General features: G+C 44.6%; 1 protein-coding gene across 1 annotated transcript; it reads right to left on the reverse strand.

The window, feature by feature from the left end:
• Positions 1–258: 258 nt before the first annotated feature.
• LOC110486145 (heat shock protein Hsp-16.1/Hsp-16.11) lies at positions 259–1,332 on the reverse strand. Its single transcript, XM_021557533.2, has one exon. It carries the CDS (start codon positions 1,175–1,177, stop codon positions 470–472), a length of 708 nt encoding a protein of 235 aa, XP_021413208.2. The 5' UTR covers positions 1,178–1,332; the 3' UTR covers positions 259–469.
• Between the last annotated feature and the right edge of the window lie 23,292 nt (positions 1,333–24,624).

Here is a 24,624-nt window from a genome sequence, read left to right on the forward strand (position 1 = left end):
TAATGACAGGATCCATCACTTACAGTGGGGCAAAAAAGTATTTAGTCAGCCACCAATTGTGCAAGTTCTCCCACTTAAAAAGATGAGAGAGGCCTGTAATTTTCATCATAGGTACACTTAAACTATGACAGACAAAATGAGAAAAAAAATCCAGAAAATCACATTGTAGGATTTTTTATGAATTTATTTGCAAATTATGGTGGAAAATAAGTATTTGGTCAATAACAAAAGTTTATCTCAATACTTTGTTATATATCCTTTGTTGGCAATGACAGTTATCTAGTTATCTATTTTAAAACTGTCACCCACACAAGCCACAATTCTAGCAACCATCATTCCAATATCATATTGTCTTTATTAAATAATATTTATTCAAATAGGCATATTATAAATGATTTTCCACAATGTCATCCACCGGATTATTAATACAATTAAGTGTTTTATAAAATATTCAGACAGTCTTTGTAATTCAAGGTTTTGAGGTCTTCCCTGTTGTAGACTCTTCCATGGTTCCCTTGGCTATGGGTACGTCCAGGGAGGTTCTGAAGTGGAGGGGGACCTCCTGCTCCTCTGTAGGAGCTTCCAGCTGGGGGGCGGCTGTGGGAGCTTCGATCCTCAGCTGTCCATCTTCTCCCAGAGAACAGGTCAAGGCTGTTAGGTCTAGGTGGGCAGGCAGGTCAATTTTCTGGACAAAGCCTTTCTGTTGGGACGAGGAGGAGGAAAAGGAGCAGGAAGAGTTGGCGGAGGAGGTGGATTTAGCCTCTTCTGCTTTGGCCTGTTTCATGGCCACCACGGCTAGCCTCCGTCCATCCAGCTTGACTGTGATGTCTTCTGGGTTGAAGCCTTGGACGTTTAGGCTCAGGGCCAGGGGGCTGTGGCTCCGGCCTGTCTCAGCCACCTGGCTCTGTGCTGTTGCTGGAACTCCTGTGATCCTCCTCTCCATGAATGGGGAGGCCATTCGGAGGTGGGCCCTCTCGTGTAGCTGGTGCATACTGGGGAGCCCATCGCGAACCTCCTTGAGGAGATCACTGGCCAGGTTGGACCTCCTTTGAAAGAAGTCCTCTTGGACGCCGGAGAGGGCCTGGTGGTGCATGGGGGGGAAGACCATCCTCTCCTGACTGAAGAAAGGATCGTTTCCGAAGATGCTCTCGATTGCTGGGGCGGCGGACTGAGTCATATTGTTATTTTTTCTGTTTTCCTTTCCAGTCTGTTTAGAAGAAGAGGAGTGTGAGTTCCTTGGATCTCTTGCTGTGAGGATCTCTTGGTTGGTGCTCTACTCCCGCAAGTGTTTCTGAACTTGTGGTAGTACCTCTCAGGCTTATATACTCCCTCTCTCCCTAAAGCCCTCCGCCTTGTTGCCCTATTTACAACACATGAGCTCAATAAAGAAGGACGGGGGAAGGGGGCATTAAGTGGTATGGTACAAGAAACAAGAATACCCTGCGAGAAGTCAGTGGTTTAAACTGAGCTTATGGCCATATCCTGTTTACGTTTTTACGGGGAGATGCTTCTATTTTTACCTCTGTGTTTGTCATTGGTTCATTAGTCACAGCGCTGGGTTGGTCGTGCCACAGCTGAGGGTCGCCTTACCACACTCCACCCTCTACCCTGAGTCACGGCTGTTGGATGAGATCAACGGGGTAATGTTGTCCCTGGTGTTTCATACATGTGTTTGGAGCCCCACCCCTGACTATTTTGGGGGTGTTGGCTAGGCTTGGGCGACATACTAGAAGTGAAGGCTACAGATGGCTGGACACTGACGTGATCCCAAAACTCTCCTTTAGGATCCAAGTGTTGTGGCCATGCACTAGGGGGCTATCCTCATAGTTCAGGATTGGTTCAATGAGCTAATGCACCAGGTATGTCTGTGAGCAGAGACGAGGCCCTGGCTCTGTGTTGCTGCTGGAACTCCATCTTCCATCTATTTGACCTCTTGGTGATGTCATTTGGAAACATAATGTTACCTTTCACTGCTATGCGGACAATACACAGCTGTACATTTCGATGAAACATGGTGAAGCCCCACAATTGCCCTCCCTGGAAGCCTGTTTTTCAGACTTCAGGAAGTGGATGGCAGCAAATGTTTTACTTTTAAACTCAGATGAAACAGAGATGCTTGTTCCATCTTCGGAAACGATCCTTTCCCAAGAAACGGGGAGATCTTCTGTTGGATATGACAGTGAATCTTGATGGTTGTGCAGTCGTCTCAAATAAAACTGTGGATTGACCTCTGTGTTACTCTGGACCTTGATCTCTCTTTTGATGAACATATCAAGACTATTTCAAGAAACTTTCAAGAAAAAATGATGCAGAAAAGTTCATCCATGCTTTTGTCACTTCTAGATTAGACTACTGCAATGTTCTACTTTGAAAAAGTAGCACTAAATAACTTGGTGCTAAACACGGCTGCAAGAATTTTGACTAGAACCCCAAAATGTGATCATATTACTCCAGCGCTAGCCTCTCTACACTGGCCTCTAGTAAAGGCTAGAGCTGATTTCAAGTTTTTACTGCTAACATACAAAGCATTACATGGGCTTGTTCCTACCTATCTCTCCGATTTGGTCCTGCAGTACATACCTACACGTACAGTATGGTCACAAGACGCAGGCCTCCTTATTGTCCCTAGAATTTCTAAGCAAACAACTGGAGGCAGGGCTTTCTCCTATAGAGCTCAATTTGTATAGAATGGTCTGCCTACCCATGTGAGAGGCGCAGACTCGGTCTCAACTTTAAGTCTTTATTGAAGACTCATCTCTTCAGTAGGTCCTATGATTGAGTGTAGTCTGGCCCAGGGGTGTGATGGTGAACGGAAAGGCACTGGAGTAATGAACCGCCCTTGCTGTATCTGCCTGGCCGGTTCCCCTCAGTCCACCAGGATTCTTTGCCTCTTAGCCCCCGTAATAGGGTGAGTCACTGGCTTACCTGTGCTCTTCCATCCCGTCCCTAGGAGAGGTGCATCACTTGAGTGGGTTGAGTCACTTACGCGATCTTCCTGTCTGGGTTTGGCGCCCCCTTCAGGTTCGTGCCATGGGGCAGATCTTTGTGGGCTGTACTCAGTAGTATACTCAGTAGTAAGTTGGTGGTTAAAATATATCCCTCTAGTGGTGTGGAGGCTGTGCTTTGGCGAAGTGGGTGTAGTTATATCCTGCCTGGTTAATCCTGTCCGGGGGTATCGTCGGATGGGGCCACAGTGTCTCCCAGGCCCCTCCTGTCTCAGCCTCCAGTATTTATGCTGCAATAGCTTACGTGTCGGGGGGGCTAGGGTCAGTCTGTTATGTCTGGAGTATTTCTCCTGTTTTATCTGGTGTCCTGTGTGAATTTAAGTATGCTCCCTCTAATTCTCTCTCTCTCCCTCCCCTCCCAGAGAACCTGAGCCCTGAGACCATGCCTCAGGACTACCTGGCCTGATGAGTCCTTGCTGTCTCCAGTCCACCTGGTCGTGCTGCTGCTCCAGTTTATGTTCTGCCTGCGGCTATTGAACCCTGACCTGTTCACCGGACGTGCTACCTTGTCCTGGACCTGCTGTTTTTCGACTCTCTCTCAACCTCAACTGCTGTCTCTAACTCAATGCTCTGCTATGAAAAGCCAACTGACATTTCCTCCTGAGGTGCTGACCTGTTGCACCCTCTACAACCACTGTGATGATTATTATTATTTGACCCTGCTGGTCGTCTATGAACGTTTGAACATCTTGGCCATGTAGTGTTATAATCACAACCCTACACAGCCAGAAGAGGACTGGCCACCCCTCAGAGCCTGGTTCCTCTCTATGTTTATTCCTAGGTTCCTTCCTCTAAGGAGTTTTTCCTAGCCACCGCACTTCTACATCTGCATTGCTTGCTGCTTGGGGATTTAGGCTGGGTTTCTGTACAGCACTTTGTGACAATCGGCCGATGTAAAAAGGGCTTCATAAATACATTTGATTTGATTTGAAGAGACACACATGATGCATCGCTGACTAACAGAAGTCGAAGGAGGTTCATCCGTTTGTGTATTGTTGGCACAGTAGCACAGACTGAGATCTATTTTAGACAACTGCCTGGTAGTATAAATGCTGACCCCATGATTATAGCAATATGACAGTAGCGTATAAAAGTAAATTGATGAGCGCTGCTTTTTTCATTTCCAGAATGTACTTTTCAGTCATCAGACACTTTGTGACCTGTCATTCTAAGAATATCACCCTCGGCAAATGGTATTACCATTCACAGTCGGAAACAGGCTACACTCTAAAACCTAGAATTAGGCTAATTGTTTATTCGTACACTGTAAATATCACCCTCTAATGTTGCTACCATTCACCGTCACAAAAACACAGTAATTAGCTCTACTTGGAGATATTCAAGGATCACAGATAGTGATTCTATACGAAGTCAAACAGTTTTGTGCAAGTTCACCTCAACCCCCAGCGCAACTTCAGACCCTAAGAAATTGTGAAAAAAGTCTGTCACATCAATGAAGTTGAAAATAGCCCTCCCTCGTTTTTTTTTAACTATTGAACTCAACACAAGAACAAAACATGTACAGTAGCGACTAAATTAATTGGTGGTGGCTTTGGGACTTATGTGTGCAGATATAAGATGACAGTGTGTGTGTGTGTGTGTGTGTGTGTGTGTGTGTGTGTGTGTGTGTATTGATCACCACAAGACGGAAGTCATAAAGAACTGAGTCTGGTCCACTCTTTAGCTGCGTATGGCAGGTGCCTTCCAGTGCATGCTGGGAGTTGGGCCATATGTCTGCGTGTCACCCACAATCCTCCCTGCGATGGAGTCAGGAGATTCATGGAGCCTAGAGACACTCAGTCATAGTTATAGAGAGGGAGGAGAGGAGAGAGTATTTATAGCTGAGGAACTCAGGAAGAGTCATATTACAACCCCTTACACTTCTAGCATTTATACTGTAAGTCAAAGATCCACAACTGCTGCCCGGGATATTGATTGGATGCTCATTGGATGCTGGTCAATCGATGATCTTAGTTAAAATAGGTCAAATTGCATCACTCCCCAATTCGACAATATCACTTAAATGATTTCTTCAAGGCGACTGTCTTGATCTTACTGTAGTTATTGCATATAGAAGTGCTGCTCAACACAGTGTTATTAACTCCTGGTTCTGGAGGACCACAGTCTGTGCAGACTTTTATCTGAGCCCACCACTACCTGATTCAGCTAAACAAGGTCTTGGTGGTGATGTTGATAAGGTGCTGTTGCGCTAGGCCATAAAAATAGACTTGGTGCTGTTTGGTAGGCAGTAAATACCCGCATACCAATGCCCCACTTTCTCCGTGCTATCTTTAGGTGATGACAAAGCCTCAGAGTTGGGGCTTAAAATATACATGGAGTGTCCAAACATCAGGACATAGACTGACCAGGTGAATCCAGGTGAAAGCTATGATCCCTTGGAGCTACGAGACAATTGAAACATGGATTGTGTATGTGTGCCATTCAGAGGGTGAATTGGTCATTCAAAATATTGAATTGTCTTTGAACGGGGTGTGGAAGTAGGTGCCAGGTGCACCAGTTTGAGTGTGTCAAGAACTGCAAAGCTGCTGGTTTTTTTTTTTATCAGTTCCCCATGTGTATCAAGAACGGTCCACCACCCAAAACACATCCAGCCAACTTGACTCAACTGTGGGAAGCATTGGAGTCAACATGGGCCAGTATCCCTGTGGAACGCTTTCGACACCTTGTAGAGATAATGGGGCAACAAATTGAGGCTGTTCTGAGGGCAAAAGGGGGTGCAACTCAATATTAGGAACATGTTCCCCCCAAAAATGTTCACCTTTATTTAACTAGGCAAGTCAGTTAAGAACTAATTCTTATTTTCAATGACGGCCTAGGAACAGTGGGTTAACTGCCTTGTTCAGGGGCAGAACAAAATATTTTTAACTTGTCAGCTCGGGGATTCAATCTTGCAGCCTTGCGGTTACTAGCACAATGCTCTAACCACTAGGCTACTTGCTTTGTACACTCAGTGTATGTGGAACCACATGACCAAAGAGAGATGAAAACGCGTCATTAGAATCCTGATATAGAAGAGCTTATTGAAATAAGGAGCTTTCTTTCATAGGCATAGTTAAAAGTAGTAGGTCATAAGTGCAGTTTAGACTATTTTATTTTTCGGACTCAGTGGTCATGAATCATGAAGGATAGTTTAATTTGACAGAATCTGCATGGTGACTTCAATAAGAACACTGGAGTTCAACCCTGAGCCATTTTATTATATTCTCCCAGTTAGATTTGGGTATGTCATTTTAGGCAAACATTTTTTAAAAAGCACCTGACTTATGAAAGCAACTTCATTGCAGCTGAAGGACACTGATTGGCTGGTAGGTGGCACTGTTGGGTAAGTTTTTAGACTCACCAATATACCAGATACATGGCCACAGGTTCACTGGCATGGAGAGCAAAGTCATGGGGCATATACTGTTTGTGTTTAGTGTTCCTACTCCTCTACTCTGTTAGGACTAATGAAAACAAGCCAAGACACACAGAGGGGAACAGGGAAATAGGATGTGTTGCTCGCATGCACACAAACACACACACAAGCAACCCCCCCCCCCCCCCCCCCCCCCCCCACACACACACACACACACACCCCCAACACACACACACCCTCCTCCCAACCACTTTCCCCTTCGAAACACAAAAACGTTGCTTTTAGCAGCAGTGAGCCCCTAGCAGGGAGAGGCTTTCTGGCCCTCTCGCATCACAGGGAGGAAAAATAAAATCTATTAATCTGACAGCTCTCTCTCCCAGAAAGCCCTGCAACTCCTCCTCTGGGAACCTTGGGAGGGTCTTGTGAAAACCAGAGCAGGGACAGAGGGAGGGAGAGGGTGAAATGGAGTGGAGGGAGAGAGGGCATGAGAGAGAGTGCAGGAGAGAGGGGGAGTGTGTGTGTGAGAAAGAGAGAGAGAGAGAGTGAGAGTGAGAGAGAGTTCCGAAAACAACTGGCCATTCCACCTGGGCGGGAGAGCACAGTTAATCTCTTTCCTGGTCTTAAGTAAGTCTTAACATAAGCAGAAGTCCAAATGATGTATGCATGGTTTATTGGACTCCTATAGGCTTGTAGTATTGGATAAGATTGATATACTGTTTGGAGAGTGTATACGAATGGCACACAGACAAGATAACCTAACAGGGAAAAGAGGAGAAGAACAACACAGAAAAGAGAAAAAACAAGGAGAAACGAAACTAAACAAAATAAGAAAAGCTATCATGCACAGAGGACACAGAAGAATCGGAGGACACAGAGGACACAGAAGAATCGGAGGACACAGAGGACACAGAGGAGTCGGAGGACACAGGTGACACAGAGGAGTGTGTGAGACACAGACAGGCAGCCTGATGTCACAGATACTGAAAGTGATCAACCGCCATGGCGTGAGAAGCTTGGCAGCGAGAGGAAGTGAGTTGATGTGAGAAGGCTGCTACCTCAACTCTGTGGCAACCTACTCCCAGCCTCGCCTTGTCTCGTCTGTGTCAACCACACCTGACCTGACCCGCTTACCCTGGGGTACACAGTTCAACTTCTTCTGACGCCAACCTAACCTGTTATTCTAATCTGTACCGATGATCTCTATGTAAACCATAGGTCCCACAGAAGATACAGGGAGAGATTTCATTTCCAGCGTCTTCGCAAAACCGTGATAGAAATTATTGCACACACGCATGCAAAGGCACTCTATTGCTCACATTGTCACACACATATGTGCAGGAACGAGCTAACACACACACACACACACACACACACACACACACACACACACACACACACACACACACACACACACACACACACACAAGCTCACTCATTCACACCCCTCCCCCACACACACTCACACACAAGGACACACACACTCATTAAGGCACATCTTTACATGTTCATGAAGATACAGCCCCATTAGTTGAGTGGTGTCTGTCCAGCGCCATAGCAATCTGTGTGATGGCCGGCAACGCCCCCCTCACTCCCTTCAATTGGCAACAGCTGCTGTCTACTACAGATGGTACAAGTCATCCGTCTATGAGAAAATATTAGGGTCATTATCTACACCCGATGTAGACACACACACACACAAGTAGAGACACATAGATTTTTTCCTGGTCAAAAGCACCTCTCATTTCCTGTAAATTGTCACTGACGACAGAGGCCTGCACTATATGGCTGTAGTGGAGGGAGGGCTAATGACTCTACCTCTGCCTTGCCAGGGTAAGGCCTGCCTGGGGAGGGAAGCTGGCCAGCGTTGGTCTGGGGCGTGTGGATGTGACCTCTCTGTCTCTCTTCCTGTGTCTGTGTCACTGATGAGAGAGCAGGGGCAAAGCCCAGTGAGTCATAGGAAGGTTTTGTGTGTGTGCGTGCGTGTGTGGGTGTGTGTGTGTGGGTGCGTGTGGGTGCGTGTGCGTGTGCGTGTGTGTGTGTGTGTGCATGTGTGGTGTGGTTTGAGGGGGGTGGTGTATGTTTGTTACTCATGCCTTTGCAAAATTCCAATATAGTGTCCTAGGAAAGGCATTCTGTCATATATACGGAAGGCCTCATTTCCTTTGAATAATAAGTAAATAATGAATTGCTTTTGTTGACTTTGTTACTGCTTGCAGTTATAGTATAGCTCTGTTATAAGACATTCATAATACAACTCTGGTGGCTGACTGTTTGGCAATATAGGTAGGAGATCGACCAATACGGCTGCAGAATACAGTGCTAATCGGAGCTCCGTAGCTTGTTGTTCCACTCAGTCCAGACAAGCCCAGCCATGTCCAGACAAGATCCACTTAATCCAGCACATTGAGTAATAGACAAGCGCTGCAGCTAGCCAGTCAGTCATTCAGCCAGACAGCCAGTCAATCAGTCAGCCAGACAGCCAGTCAATCAGTCAGCCAGCCAGCCAGCCAAATGAACGGGAGTGATTGCATTACTGTCGTGTTGCGAGTGGTGCTGGAGACAGCAGCTGCTACAAGAAATCAAGAGTCTCCGTAAATTCAGCCAGCTGACATTTAAGACTATGTAAATACATTCATTGGGTTTGACGATGAGAAGAATATACGTCAAGCAAAGGGAGGGGGGTGAAATGTGGCGTCTGCCTTAGTAATGCTGCAGTTACAAATTGTTCATGCATGATGCCAAACCCGACGGTGAAGCTGTACTACCAACCATGAGACAGAATTCATAACTAAACTGTCTGTGTCATTACGTTCGTAGTGCATAGATGGGCGTTCTGTTTCACCACACTCACATATTTAACCTATGTGGGCGAGGGCACATATTTTCAATTCATCTGCCGTTGTTTTGCATGTCAGAGACTTGAAAGGCTAATACTGTTCGTCAGAAAAAGAGTTTCATTTCCCTGTTCTTTATGAAACCACTTCAGCACTACTCACCACAACAAGTTCCTCTTGCGATTGTTACATGAACCGTATGGCCCTCTGGTACATCCCTGTCCTCTCAGAAGACACAGCAGCTATGCCAACTTTGTGTCTCAGCGAGGAAAATGCACTAGCTAGAATTTGGAAGAGGGAATAGCTCTCTGTGGAAGTAAATCCATGAAGATACAGTACATTGTATTTGGGCCACACACAGGCTTGTTGGGTCAATTCTGTACGATCCTGGAGAAAATGCTGAAGTGTTTGTTTACTGTATAAAAAACATGATTCATCTTGTGAAATGATTGTGTGTCTACTAGTGGCAGAAACGTTGGCAAAATACTGTTTTCTCAATGTTTCCCTATTTTAAACTGAGTTGGCATTGCGACACAAGAAACAAAAATGTAGCATTCAGATTTTCAGATATGACCTTGAGAGCGAGTGTTTACTGACTCGTTTCCTTAGCTACTGGGTGAGACACTCTTCTCTCTCTGTCATCTTCACACCATCAGGACTCTCTCTCTCTCTCTCTCTCTCTCTAACGCTCTCTGCCACTTCCTGTCTCACCCTGCCCTGACATCCTGTCAGTTTCCATGGCAACCTTGAGTAACCTCTCATACATACCAGAGCTAGGCCTAGGAGCAGGGTCACGGTGTATTTGACTTTGATGTCATGCCACCCGGGCTGCAGTAGGGACTAAAACGTATATGCATGTTACCCTATCCATTATATTTGTCTCATTTTCGAATGATTAGATAATAGGATGCAGGGTTATTAGGAGTTAATGAATCAATACAAAATGTTCAGAAGAAGAAATCGGTACATCACATTTGAATTCATTTTCTTAACTGACTGTAATTGAAATGAACTGGCTCTCTCCATCCATAATATCAGCGGAGTTGCCCTTCGGGCCCTGGTGTAGTGAAAACAAATGCTCACCATACATAATCAGACGTGCCTGGCTCATTTGGGACACCATTGTCCACCTCCTACCGCAGGGCATGAGGGAGCAGGAGAGAGAGGGGCCTGGGTAGGAATTATGGATGGGGTGGAGATGGGAGAGGAAGAGGGACCTGGGTAGGTACTGTGGATAGGGGGGAAATGCGAGGGAGACCTGGTTATAAATGGGAATGGGTGGGGGTGGGTAAGGAATGTGAATGGGGGAAGATAGGAGGGAGGAGCTGTGGAGAGGGGCCTGAGTATTGACCAGGGAGTGTTTATGGGGGGTTAGGGACTGTGGATGGGGGCTGGGGGGTTGTTTCCAGCCGTATGGGGTGTTCCAGCTGTATCAGATCAGTGGCTGGACTGTAAACTGCCTCCTCCGAAGGAGCCTGACGCCTTTGAAATGCTCCAAACCTGGGAGCAGCAGCTTCAACTCTCTTTCTTTCTCTCTCTCTTAATCTCTGTCTTGCTCTCTCTCCCTTTCAATCCCTCCATCTTTGTCCCCCTCCTATCTCGTTCTCTCTCTTTTCCTCCCCCTTTTCTTTCTGTCCTTCTCTCCGTCTCTTCCTCTGTGCATCCTGTTGAGCTGGCTAGACTCCATTGACAGATTTACAGCTTTGGGGTCAGAGTTTTATGACAGCAGCATATAAATCTTGTTCCGGACCCTTTCTGTGATCCCCTCACCCCCACTAGCCCCACCCCAACCTGGGCTAAAAAACTAAAAAAACTTTTTTTTTACTTTTAAAAAAGACACACACACACACACACACGCCACCCCCAAGCCCTTCCCAGCCACCCAAGCCCTTTCATGTCCAAAGCTACCAGCCATGGGAGATGGGACGGTGGTGTCTTTAAATGTTTGAGTGTGTGTATGTGTGAGTGCGTGCATTTGTGTGTGTGTGTGTGTCTGTGCTCGTTTGTGTCTTCCCTCGTCTGTCTGTTTATGGTTCCAGTGGAAAGAATGAGGGACATTGTTCCATGTTCATAAAGATCCGCCATTTCAGTTTTCAATCACATTGTTTTGGACTTCATGCTCCTCTGTACCTCCTCTCCTCCCCCCTATCCTCCCCCCCAAATCACTCTCACCCATTTGCATGTTTCTATCCCACTGTGGGTCTTCCTTTTTACAACAGCCAGATGGAGAAGGGTGGGAATCGGTTCTATTTCAAAGGCTTGTCATCCCTCCTTCTCTTTGTCTCTCTGTCTGTCTCTCTCTCTCTCTCTCTCTTTACCATCCTACTCCACTTCTTCTCATTTCATACAATCCTGTCTGTTTACGTTGCCTCTCTGTAGAACTCTCTCTGTGAACTCTATTTGTGGGACCCAGGTTATGTTAAAAAAGGTACAACGCTCTAACAAACAGGGCAGATAGGAGCAGGGAAACAGGGAGAAAGACAGGGAAAGAGGCAGAGAGATTAATGATGCCCCCCCCCCCCCCCCCACACACACACACACACACACACACACGTAGGATCGATGAGTTGTATTGATTGTGCGTGGTGTTGACAGACTCCCTGTCAGGCCTTGCCCACTCGGATCAATCCTGACCTACAGTAGGCTGGCCCAGGTTATGCACTGCTATCCAGGCCCACTACACAGCCCAATGTGTGTGTTTGTATGTGTGTGTGTGTGTGCGTGTGTACTTGGAATAGTGTGTACTTTCATATGCCTGTGTGCTTATGTGTGGGTAAATGTGTGAATGTATTGTATGCATGTGTACGCATGTACTTTGTGTGAGGAAGAGAGACAGAAATAAAGAGTAAGAGAGAGAAATCTTAGAGATAGTAAAGACTATGCACAAGTAAACCAGTCTCTGAGAGGTTGACTCTGTTGATCAAAATATAACATCCTGGCATCATCAAGCTTGATTAATTCCTCATTGCTAATCAAAAGACCAAGAGGCAATTGATTTAGAAGAACTGTAATTACAACAGTTGTAGACAATAAAAAACAGATGTTTATTAAAGACACATACAAAATGAAAATTCTCAATACACTAGAAAAAATTGCTGTGTTAAAAACATATTAATGTGGGTTATTTGGTAACCCAGCGGTGGGAAAATATTTGACATTGTGGGTATAGCCTACAATCAGGGACGGGGAACTGGTGGACCAATTTCACACACAATTTCATTTTATTTTGATCTCAGTCGGGGTCTATGGATGTGGGTACGCAGACCCACAAGCTACTGCGGCCCCTCATGATGAGTACAACATTTTGGGGCCCCCGACCCCATCGAAGTTACCCATCCCTGGCCAAACGATGAGATTATTATGGACAAACGAGTGAGATTATTTTTATTTGTCAAACGGCAGCCAAGCATCGATCATCATGTCACCAGAAGACAAAAATATCCCACCTTGTCTAACGTATTTTGTTCTGTTCCTATCAGGCCTGTTGCAAAAAAAAGGTTGGGTGGAAACCTGGTTAGTGTATTACCTTTGCATGCACTTACAATACAACAGAACAGATTAACAGTGATTATGGTTACTCTTACTGGTGTCTACGCCCTACTAAGCCAAGTCTCCAATCTTCTGATGTGACCTGCTGGGTTATAGCTCAACAACCAAAATAAGTGACCAAATGCCTGCAACCCAGCAGTTGGCTTTTCCAAACAACCCACATATTTTTTTAGAGTGTAATGTCTTTGCTGTGTTTCACTGGAAAAATAGTTTCCTTGTATTAACTGCTTCTTTGAGATCACTAACCTTTGTGAAGTGCATTAGAACTCAGGAGGTGATGGCGTGACAGTATTACTGTAACGATTCTCGTTGGTGGAACAAGAGGAGGACCAAAATGCAGCGTGGTAAGTGTTCGTCATATTTTAATAGAAAAACTGAACACTACACAAAATAACAACGAAGAGAAAGCGAAACAGTTCTGCCAGGTGAACAGACACTAAACAGAAATTAAACACCCACAACCAAAATGGGGAAAACAGGCTACCTAAATATGATTCTCAATCAGAGACAACGAATGACACCTGCCTCTGATTGAGAACCATACTAGGCCATAGACTACCCACCCCACATAGACTACCCACCCCAACTCACGCCCTGACCAACCTAACACAAAGACATAAAAAAGGAACTACCCCCCCCCCCCCCACCAAAGGTGCGGACTCCGGCCGCAAAACCTGAACCTATAGGGGAGGTCTGGGTGGGCATCTGTCCGCGGTGGCGGTTCTGGCACGGGACGTGGACCCCACCATAGTCTTTGCCTGCTTAAGTGGCGCCTTTGGAGCGGCGACCCTCGCCACCGACCTCGGACTGGGGACCCTTGCAGTGGGCCCCGAATAGATGGGAGACTCCGGCAGCGCCGGACAGGCGGGAGACTCCGGCTACGCCGTAGTGAAGGGCGGACCCTCCAGAGTGCAGGCACAGGTTGAACCGGGCTGTGGGTGAGCACTGGTGATCTAGTGCATACCACAAATAACCTAGACTACCCCCCTACACCTCTCCCTTAGGCTCAATGCCCACATTCACTCGGCACGGGCGGATTACAGGCATAGGACGCACTGCACCCTCCCAGCGCCCCGGAGACACAGCACGCAGAGCCGGTGCAGGATACCCAGGGCCGAAACGGCGTACCGGAGACCAGACATGCTGAGCCGGCACAACACACCCTGGCTGGATGCCCACACTCGCATGGCACTTGCAGGGGGCTGGCCTATAGCGCAACGGGCTATGAGCGCATACTGGCGACACCGTGCACTTCACCGCATAACACGGTGCCTGACCAGTACTGTATTTCCTGTGGTAAGCAGGAGGAGTATGACTCCGCCACACTCCCTGTGTGCCCTCCCCACAAACCTTTTTGGGGCTGCCTCTCGTGCCTGTCGCGCTGCCGTGCAACCTCCTCATATCGCCGCCGCTCAGCTCTCGCTGCCTCCTGTTCTTCCTTGGGACGGCGATATTCCCCAGCTTGTGCACAGGGTCCCTTACCGTCTAAAATCTCCTCCCATGTTCATGAGTCCAGAGAACGCTGCTGCTAGACACCACACAGCTTGGTCCTTGGTTGGTGGGTGTTTCTGTAATGATTCTCGTTGGTGGAAGGAGAGGAGGACCAAAATGCAGCGTGGTAAGTGTTCGTCATATTTTAATTGAAAAACTGAACACTACACAAAATAACAACGAAGAGAAACCGAACCAGTTCTGCCAGGTGAACAGACACTAAATAGAAATTGAACACCCACAACTAAAATTTGGAAAACAGGCTACCTAAGTATGATTCTCAATCAGAGACAACGAACGACACCTGCCTCTGATTGAGAACCATACTAGGCCAAACACATAGAAATATAACAACATAGAAAAAATAACCTAGACTATCCACCCCAACTCACACCCTGACCAACCTAACACAAAAACATAAACAAGGAACTAAGGTCAGAACGTGACAATTACAACATATGGAGGAAAATATATCTCATAATACATCATGTGTATTTTATTGCAACATGTTTCATTACAGTTTGTTGCTATGTTGTATCTTGCAGGAAACTGCTTATCAGTACTTTTTCAAAATATGTCAGGACAGATACTTGATTGTGAATTGCCAGTAATCAACACAAACTAAATTCAGAATTTGGAAGTCAACCTGTATTGGTATTATTTGCTGAAATATAGGTATAGTGCCTTCAGAAAGCATTCAGACCTGTTGACTTATTCCACATTTGGTTGTGTTACAGCCTGAATTTCAAATGGATTAAATAGATTTTGTCGTGTTAGTGGCTGAATTCAAAATAGCTTAGATACAGTGCCTTGCGAAAGTATTCGGCCCCCTTGAACTTTGCGACCTTTTGCCACATTTCAGGCTTCAAACATAAAGATATAAAACTGTATTTTTTTGTGAAGAATCAACAACAAGTGGGACACAATCATGAAGTGGAACGACATTTATTGGATATTTCAAACTTTTTTAACAAATCAAAAACGGAAAAATTGGGCGTGCAAAATTATTCAGCCCCCTTAAGTTAATACTTTGTAGCGCCACCTTTTGCAGCGATTACAGCTGTAAGTCGCTTGGGGTATGTCTCTATCAGTTTTGCACATCGAGAGACTGACATTTTTTCCCATTCCTCCTTGCAAAACAGCTCGAGCTCAGTGAGGTTGGATGGAGAGCATTTGTGAACAGCAGTTTTCAGTTCTTTCCACAGATTCTCGATTGGATTCAGGTCTGGACTTTGACTTGGCCATTCTAACACCTGGATATGTTTATTTTTGAACCATTCCATTGTAGATTTTGCTTTATGTTTTGGATCATTGTCTTGTTGGAAGACAAATCTCCGTCCCAGTCTCAGGTCTTTTGCAGACTCCATCAGGTTTTCTTCCAGAATGGTCCTGTATTTGGCTCCATCCATCTTCCCATCAATTTTAACCATCTTCCCTGTCCCTGCTGAAGAAAAGCAGGCCCAAACCATGATGCTGCCACCACCATGTTTGACAGTGGGGATGGTGTGTTCAGCTGTGTTGCTTTTACGCCAAACATAACGTTTTGCATTGTTGCCAAAAAGTTCGATTTTGGTTTCATCTGACCAGAGCACGTTCTTCCACATATTTGGTGTGTCTCCCAGGTGGCTTGTGTGCAAACTTTAAACAACACTTTTTATGGATATCTTTAAGAAATGGCTTTCTTGCCACTCTTCCATAAAGGCCAGATTTGTGCAATATACGACTGATTGTTGTCCTATGGACAGAATCTCCCACCTCAGCTGTAGATCTCTGCATTTCATCCAGAGTGATCATGGGCCTCTTGGCTGCATCTCTGATCAGTCTTCTCCTTGTATGAGCTGAAAGTTTAGAGGGACGGCCAGGTCTTGGTAGATTTGCAGTGGTCTGATACTCCTTCCATTTCAATATTATCGCTTGCACAGTGCTCCTTGGGATGTTTAAAGCTTGGGAAATATTTTTGTATCCAAATCCGGCTTTAAACTTCTTCACAACAGTATCTCAGACCTGCCTGGTGTGTTCCTTGTTCTTCATGATGCTCTCTGCGCTTTTAACGGACCTCTGAGACTATCACAGTGCAGGTGCATTTATACGGAGACTTGATTACACACAGGTGGATTGTATTTATCATCATTAGTCATTTAAGTCAACATTGGATCATTCAGAGATCCTCACTGAACTTCTGGAGAGAGTTTGCTGCACTGAAAGTAAAGGGGCTGAATAATTTTGCACGCCCAATTTTTCAGTTTTTGATTTGTTAAAAAAGTTTGAAATATCCAATAAATGTCGTTCCACTTCATGATTGTGTCCCACTTGTTGTTGATTCTTCACAAAAAAATACAGTTTTATATCTTTATGTTTGAAGCCTGAAATGTGGCAAAAGGTCGCAAAGTTCAAGGGTGCCGAAGACTTTCGCAAGGCACTGTATATATTTTTCTTACCCATCGACACACAATACCCCATAATGACAAAGTGAAAACTTGTTTACATTTATTTAGCTAATTTATTTAAATTGAAATACAGAAATATCTCATTTACATAAGTATTCGCACCCCTGAGTCAATACTTTGTAGAAGCACCTTTGGCGGAGATTTAAAGCTTTGAATCGTCTTGGATATGTCTGTATCAGCTTTGCACATCTGGATTTGGGGATTTGCTCCCATTCTTCCTTGCAGACTTTCTCAAGCTCTGTTAAGTTAGATGGGGAGCGGTGGTGGACAGCAATCTTCAAGTCTTTCAATATATTTTAAACAGGATTCAAGTCTGGGCTTTGGCTGGGCCAATCTGAAGCCATTCCAGTGTTGCTTTGGCTGTATTCTTAGGCTCATTGTCCTGTTGGAATGTACATCTTCTCCCCAGTCTAAGGTCGTTTGCACTCTGAAGCAGGTTCTTATCAAGGATTTGCCTGTATTTTGCTCCATTCTAGCCTTACCAGTCTTCCAGTCTCTGCCGCTGAAAAGTATCCTCATATCATGATGCTGACACCACCATGCTTCACGGTAGGGATGGTGTCAGACGCATGTTTTCTCCAGTCATTACACTTTGCATTCAGGACAAAGAGTTACATTTCGGTCTCATCAGACCACATAAAATAAAAGTCTTTCAAATGCCTTTTTGCAAATTCCAAGCAGGCTGGCGTGTGCTTTTTTTTCTCAAGAGTGGCTTCCGTCTGGCTACTCTCCCATGAAGCCCAGATTGGTGAAGTTCTGTAGAGACCGCTGTCCCTCTGGCTGGTTCTCCCATCTCAGCCAAGGAACTCCGTAGTTCTGTCAGAGTGGTAATTGGGTTCTTAGTCACCTCCCTGACCAAGGTCCTTCTTGCCCGGTTGCTCAGTTTGGTCGGACAGCCAGCTCTAGGCAGAGTCTGGGCAATTCCATATTTTTAAAAAAGTTTCAATGATGGAGACCATTGTGCTTTTGAAAACGTTCAAGGCTCTAGAAATAGTTGTATACCCTTCCCCGGATATACTGTATGCCTCATCACAATTCTATCACGGAGATCTACGGAAAGTGTCTTGGACTTCATGGTTATAGTTTTTGACATTGGCGACAACATTACCCGCGATATTACACCTAAAAATAGGCAACCTTTATTTCATCTTCGTAACATTGCAAAAATCAGATACTTTTGGGCAAAATTTGAAGCAGAAAAGCTAATCCATGCTTTTATCGCTTCAAGACTAAACTACTGCAATGCTCTACTTTCCGGCTACTTGGATAAACCACTAAACAAACTCCAGCTAGTGCTAAATACGGCTGCTAGAATCTTGACTAGAACCCCAAAATTGGATCATATTACGTGCTAGCCTCCATACACTGGCTTCCTGTTAAGGCTAGGGTTGATTTCAAGGTTTTACTGCTAACCTACAAAGCATTACATAGACATGCTTCTACCCATCTTGCCGATTTGGTTCTGCTGTACATGCATACACGTTCGTAAGGTCACAAGACCCAGGCCTCCTTATAGTTCCTAGAATTTCTAAGAAAACAGCTGAAGGCAGGGCTTTCTCCTATAGAGCTACATTTTTATGGAATGGTCTGCCTACCCATGTGAGAGATGCAGACTCGGTCTCAACTTTAAGTCTTTACTGAAGACTAATTTCTTCAGTAGGTCCTATGATTGAGTGTAGTCTGGCACTGGAGTGACAAAACACCCTTGCAGTCTCGGACTAGCCTGTTCCCCTATCTCCACTGGGATTCTCTGCCGCTGACACTATTACGGGGAGTCACTGGCTTGCTCGCTCTCTTCCATCCTTCCTGTCCTCATGTTTCTGTGGTGGGGAGATCTTTGTGGGCTATACTTGGCCTTGTCTCAGGGCTGCTGACCCAGTTTCTGTGGTTCTGCCTGCAGCCATGGAACCCTGACCTGTTCACCAGATCCCCCCACCACACACCTGCTGTCTCAACCTCTGAATGCTCTGCTATGAAAAGTCAACTGACATTAACTCCCGAAGTGCTGACGTCTTGCACCTTCTACAACCACTGATATTATTATTTGACCCTGCTGGTATTCTGTGAATGTTTGAACATTCTGGGCTTAATGACCATGTACTTTTTGTTCTTACATATACAGTGGTCTTAGTATTTTGTGTTTTCTTTTTTTATTTGGTCATGCCAGGGTGTGACATGTTTTTTTTTATGTGGTATGTTTTGTCTTGGGGTTTTGTTAGGTATTGGGTTTGTGGCTTAGTGGGGGTATCTAGCATAGTCTATGGCTGTCTGGAGTGGTTCTCAATCAGAGGCAGGTGTTTATCGTTGTCTCTGATTGGGAACCATATTTAGGCAGCCATATTCTTTGAGTGTTTCGTGGGTGATTGTTCATGTCTCTGTGTTTGTTTGTCACCAGATAGGCTGTTTAGGTTTTCTCACGGTTATTGTTTTTGTTAGTTTATTCATGTATAGTTTTCTTCATTAAAAAACCATGAATAGAAACCACTCTGCATTTTGGTCCGCCTCTCCTTCACCTCAAGAAAACCGTTACAGTATATACAGCACTGATCAAATGTTTGGACACACCTACTCATTCAAGAGTTTTTCTTTATTTTTTACTATTTTCCACATTGTAGAATAACAGTGAAGGCATCAAAACTATGAACTAAACAAATCCAAATATATTTTATATTTTAGAATCTTCAAAATAGCCACCCTTTGCACACTTTTGGCGTTCCAGCTTCTTGAAGGAGTTCCCACATATGCTGAGCACTTTCTGGCTGCTTTTCTTTCACTCTGCGGTCGAACTCATCCCAAACCATTTCAATTGGGTTGAGGTCGGCTGATTGTGGAGGCCAGATCATCTGATGCAGCACTCCATCACTCTCCTTCTTGGTCAAATAGCCCTTTCACAGCCTGGAGGTGTGTTGGGTCATGTCCTGTTGAAAACAAATGATAGTCCCACTAAGAGCAAACCAGATTGGATGGTGTATCGCTGCAGAAAGCTGTGATAGCCATGCTGGTTAAGTATGGCTTGACTACTAAATAAATCACTGGCAGTGTCACCAGCAAAGCACCCCCGCACCATCACACCTCCTCCTCCATGCTTCACGGTGGGAATCACACATGCAGAGATAATCCGTTCACCTACTCTTCGTCTCACAAATACATGGCGGTTGAAACCAGTAATTTCAAATTTGGACTCATCAGACCAAGGACAGATTTCCACTGGTTTAATGTCCACGGCTCGGGTTTCTTGGAAGTCTCTTCTACCTATTGGTGTCCTTTAGTAGTGGTTTCTTTACAGCAATTTGACCATGAAGGCCTGACTTACGCAGTCTCCTCTGAACAGTTGATGTTGAGATGTATCTTTTATTTGAACTCCCTGAAGCATTTATTTTGAGTTAATTTCTGAGGTGCAGTTAACTCTGATGAACTTATCCTCTGCAGCAGAGGGAACTCCGGGTCTTCCTTTCCTGTGGCACTCCTCATGAAAGCCAGTTTCATCATAGCGCTTGTGTCACGCCTGCTCCCGCTCTTCCTCTCTGGCACTCGATGGCGCCAGGCTGCCCTTCATTACGCAAACCTGTCACCCTCATTACGAGCATCATTGCTCACTGGACTCACCTGGACTTTGTGGATTGCCCCATCTATATCTGTCTGTTCCTCCGTTGGTTCCCCGTGTCAGCATTGTTGTCATTTATGTTTCCCCTGTCCAGACACTGTCCATGTTCTGTCTCATATCCGTGTTTCATTAAATGTTCACTCACTGTACCTGCATCCGTTTACAGTGTTTGTCCTTACAGCTTCATGGTTTTTGCAACTGCACTTGAAGAAACTTTTAAAGTTCTTGACATTTTCTGCATTGACTGACCTTCATGTCTTAAAGTAATGATGGACTGTCATTTCTCTTTGCTTATATTAGCTGTTCGTGCCATAATATGGACTTCTGTATACCACCCCTACCTTGTCAGAACACAACTGATTGGCTCAAACGCATTAAGAAGGAATTACATTTCACAAATTAACTTTTAACAAGGCATACCTGTTAATTGAAATGCATTCCAGGTGACTACCTCATAAAGCTGGTTGAGAGAATGCCAAGATTGCTAAAATCTGTTATCAAAGCAAAGGGTGGCAACTTTGAACAGTCTCAAATATAAAATATATTTTGATTTAACACTTTTTGTTTACTACATTATTCCATATGTGTTATGTCATAGTTTTGATGTCTTCACTGTTATTCTACAATGTAGAAAATACTACTACAAAAAAAAAAAACCTTGAATTAGTAGGTGCGTCCAAACTTTTGAATGGTACTGTATAGCTTTTTTGTGTTTGTATCCCCCCCTTTTCTCCGCAATTTCAATCTTGTTGCATCTCTGCAACTCCCCAATGGGCTCGGGGGAGGTGAAGTCAGGCGTCCTCCAAAACATGACCTACTCCTTAACACCCGCCAGCTTAACCCGGAAGTCAGCCGCACCAACGTGTCAGAGGAAGCACTGTTCAACTGGCGACTGCGGCCAGCCTGCAGGCACCTGGCCCACCACAAGGAGTCGCTAGAGCGCAATAAGCCAAGTAAAACTAAACTCGGCTAAACCCTCCCCTAATCCGGAAGACGCTGTCCGAAGGGACTCCTGGATACGGCCGGTTGTGGCCCAGCCCGGGAATGAACCCGGGTCTGTAATAACACCCGCTGCGCCACTCGGGAGGCCTTTGGACATTTACTCTTATAATCTACACTCAGCACAGCCAGAAGAGGGCCACCCCTTAGAGCCTGGTTCCTCTATAGATTTCTTCCTAGGTTCCAGCCATTCTAGGGACTTTTTCCTAGCCACTGTGCCTCTAGATCTGCATTGCTTGCTCTCTGGGTTTTTAGACTTGGTTTCTGTATAAGCACTTGGTGACAACTGCTGTTGTGAAATGAGGTCTATATATGCATTTGATTGAATGATTGATTGAAATGCACTGTCAACTGTGGGACCTTATATAGACAGGTGTGTTTCTTTCTAAATCATGTCCAAACAATTTGAATTGGCCGCAGGGGATCGAGGATGAGCAAAGGAAATTGAATGGACCTGAGATCAATTTGGAGTGTCTTAGCAAAAGGGGTGTGAATACTTAAGATATTTCTGTATTTCATTTTCAATACAATTGCAAAAAATTTCTAAAAACACATTTTCACTTTGTTATTACGGGTTAATGTGTGTAAAAAAAAATGGATTTAATCCATTTTGAATTCAGGCTGTAGCACAACTAAATTTGAATAAGTCAAGGGGTATAAAATGCTTTCTGAATGTGCCGTAGCTGTGACACCATTTTCCCATTTATTCTAACACTAAACTTGTAACATTGTTAGTACACTACCGCCATAGCCCTGTCGTACCTCTATCATATGTGAGACATCCAATCTTACATCTTTACTAAGTCAGATAATATGCCTTTTTCAGGGTGTAGGCCAGTGTGATTCCTCTGTCTAAGAGTTTCTAGCAGACAGAAGTTCTACCACTCCTCTTTCCAGTTGTTTTTGTCAAAAAGAAAAACCACCCGTCTGTATGACATGATCTGAAGTCTGCACACACACGCGCGCACACACACGTACACACACACCTGTACACTCTGAATACCACTGTCTGCCCAAACCACCATCAGTCACATCACACACACACATTGAATATGTTGTGTTACGTCTGTTGCCGTTGCCCTGAAGGAACCATCTAGTGTTTCACTTCTATGTGGTGGCTGGTGGCTTCTGGGAAAGGGAGACAGGGAGGCGGGGGCATTGAGGGGGTGTAAGAGGAGGGGGTAAAGGTTATAGGTTGTAGATGGGTAATGGTAGCAACTAAACGCCATGAAGCGGGAGGAAGAGGAAGCCTTTTGGTTTTTGGTTCAGCACACACTGCATACAAGGCAGAGAGAAGTGGACTAGGGATGTGTGTTAGTTTATATAAATGTGCATGTGGTTGTGAAAGGTATACTAGTTTAGCGGTACATGTTTTAGGGGGAGTTTATGTAGTCACACGTTTGATTTCAAATCCATATGAATTACAGCAGTCAGAACTGCCATGGAAGACATTGTTCAAAATTGTCAAAAGATCATTCCGTTTTGTTTGGCCCTTGAAGACACTAGTTGCACAAGAAACTATCAAACAGATGTGTTTGAGAATGAATTCCTTCTCATTTCGATTACATCATTACAGTTTCAGAGGCCTAATGCTTATTACCTTTTCTGTGTCATTGTTTTCATTTAACCCAGTTGTTTTGGCCAGGTCTGGTGTATTACAACCGGAAATAGTTTCTCTCTCAGGGTATTTCGTTGAAACCATTTTTATGTTTGCGGGAAGCCTGAAGAGGAGGGCTAACTGGTGAACAATTTTTTGAAACAAATAAAATATAATTGTATTTGTCACATACTTACAAGCCCTTAACCAACAATGCCGTTTTAAGAAAAATACCTAAAAAATGCAAATAGTCTGTGTAGCCATTTGATTAGATGTTCAAGAGTCTTATGTCTTGGGGGTAGAAGCTGTTTAGAAGCATCTTTGACGTAGACTTAGCACTCCGGTACCGCTTGCCGTGTGGTAGCAGAGAGAACAGTCTATGACTAGGGTGGCTGGAGTCTTTGACCATTTTTAGGGCTTTCCTCTGACACCGCCTGGTATAGAAGTCCTGGATAGCAGGAAGCTTGACCCCAGTGATGTACTGAGGAGTACAGCAGATGTACTGCTGGAGTCCCAGCAGTTGCCATACCAGGCAGTGATGCAACCCGTCAAGATGCTCTCGATGGTGCATCTGTAGAACCTTTTGAGGATCTGAGGACCCATGCCAAATCTTTTCAGTCTCCTGAGGGTGAATTGGTTTTGTCCTCTTCACGACTGTCTTGGTGTGCTTGGACCATGTTAGCTTGTTGGTGATATGGACAAGGGCATCTGACTTTGTAAACACATGCATATTGCCATCTCTTCTCAGCAGAGGTTGTCTGCAACTCTTTGTTCATTTGTGAAGTTTTGAAGACAGTTTTACACTTGGAATTCCTAGTTGTTGTTGCACTCTGATGTCTGAAGTGTATTATCCTGTGACTCCTTTGTACGTTTCCAGCCCCCCATTAGTTATTAATAACAACAACTAATTGTTATTTTAGTATTAAGGAACATGGAAGCAATACCATAATTTGTACCTTGTACTGTATTCTGGCTTTAGATCTGCTTGCTGCTGATTTGCACTGAATTCAATGCCTTGTAGGCCATGACATTATATATATATATATATATATATATATATATATATATATACATTATTTCAACAGTTGCCATCTTTTGTGGTGGTTTGGTATCACCCCAGGGGGATGGAGACATGCAGCTCTACACTCTTTGAAAAAGGAGCTAAGTATAACCATACAGAGTAATTCTGTTTGTCCATATTGGGGAACCCTTTTTGGTGCTGGGTAGAACACTTTGCAGAGGTTTCTATCGAGAACCCACCACATAGGGTTCTTCAAAAAAAAACGTATATATGGTTCTACCTAGAACCCTCTATGAAGGGTTCTACCAAGAACCATTTTATAATCTAAAGGTTCTCCCTAAAACCGTCTGAAGGGTTCTACCGAGAACCCTTTTATCTTTGAAGGGTTCTTTCTAGAACCCTCTATGAATGGTTCCACCAGCCTTATTAGCCTTTAACATTTTATTATTCATGACAATACATTACATATATTGTAAGGCCTTTCTTTGAGGGTCTAGTTATACCCTAACACAGGCTGTCATTGTACAGTGCCTTGCGAAAGTATTCGGCCCCCTTGAACTTTGCGACCTTTTGCCACATTTCAGGCTTCAAACATAAAGATATAAAACTGTATTTTTTTGTGAAGAATCAACAACAAGTGGGACACAATCATGAAGTGGAACGACATTTATTGGATATTTCAAACTTTTTTAACAAATCAA

This window comes from Oncorhynchus mykiss, chromosome 13, assembly GCF_013265735.2.
Source record: "Oncorhynchus mykiss isolate Arlee chromosome 13, USDA_OmykA_1.1, whole genome shotgun sequence".
Classification (NCBI taxonomy): Eukaryota; Metazoa; Chordata; class Actinopteri; order Salmoniformes; family Salmonidae; genus Oncorhynchus; species Oncorhynchus mykiss.

Excerpts from the sequence above, each read along its gene's own strand:
- LOC110486145 (XM_021557533.2), bottom strand. The coding sequence starts at position 1,177 with ATGACTCAGTCCGCCGCCCCAGCAATCGAGAGCATCTTCGGAAACGAT.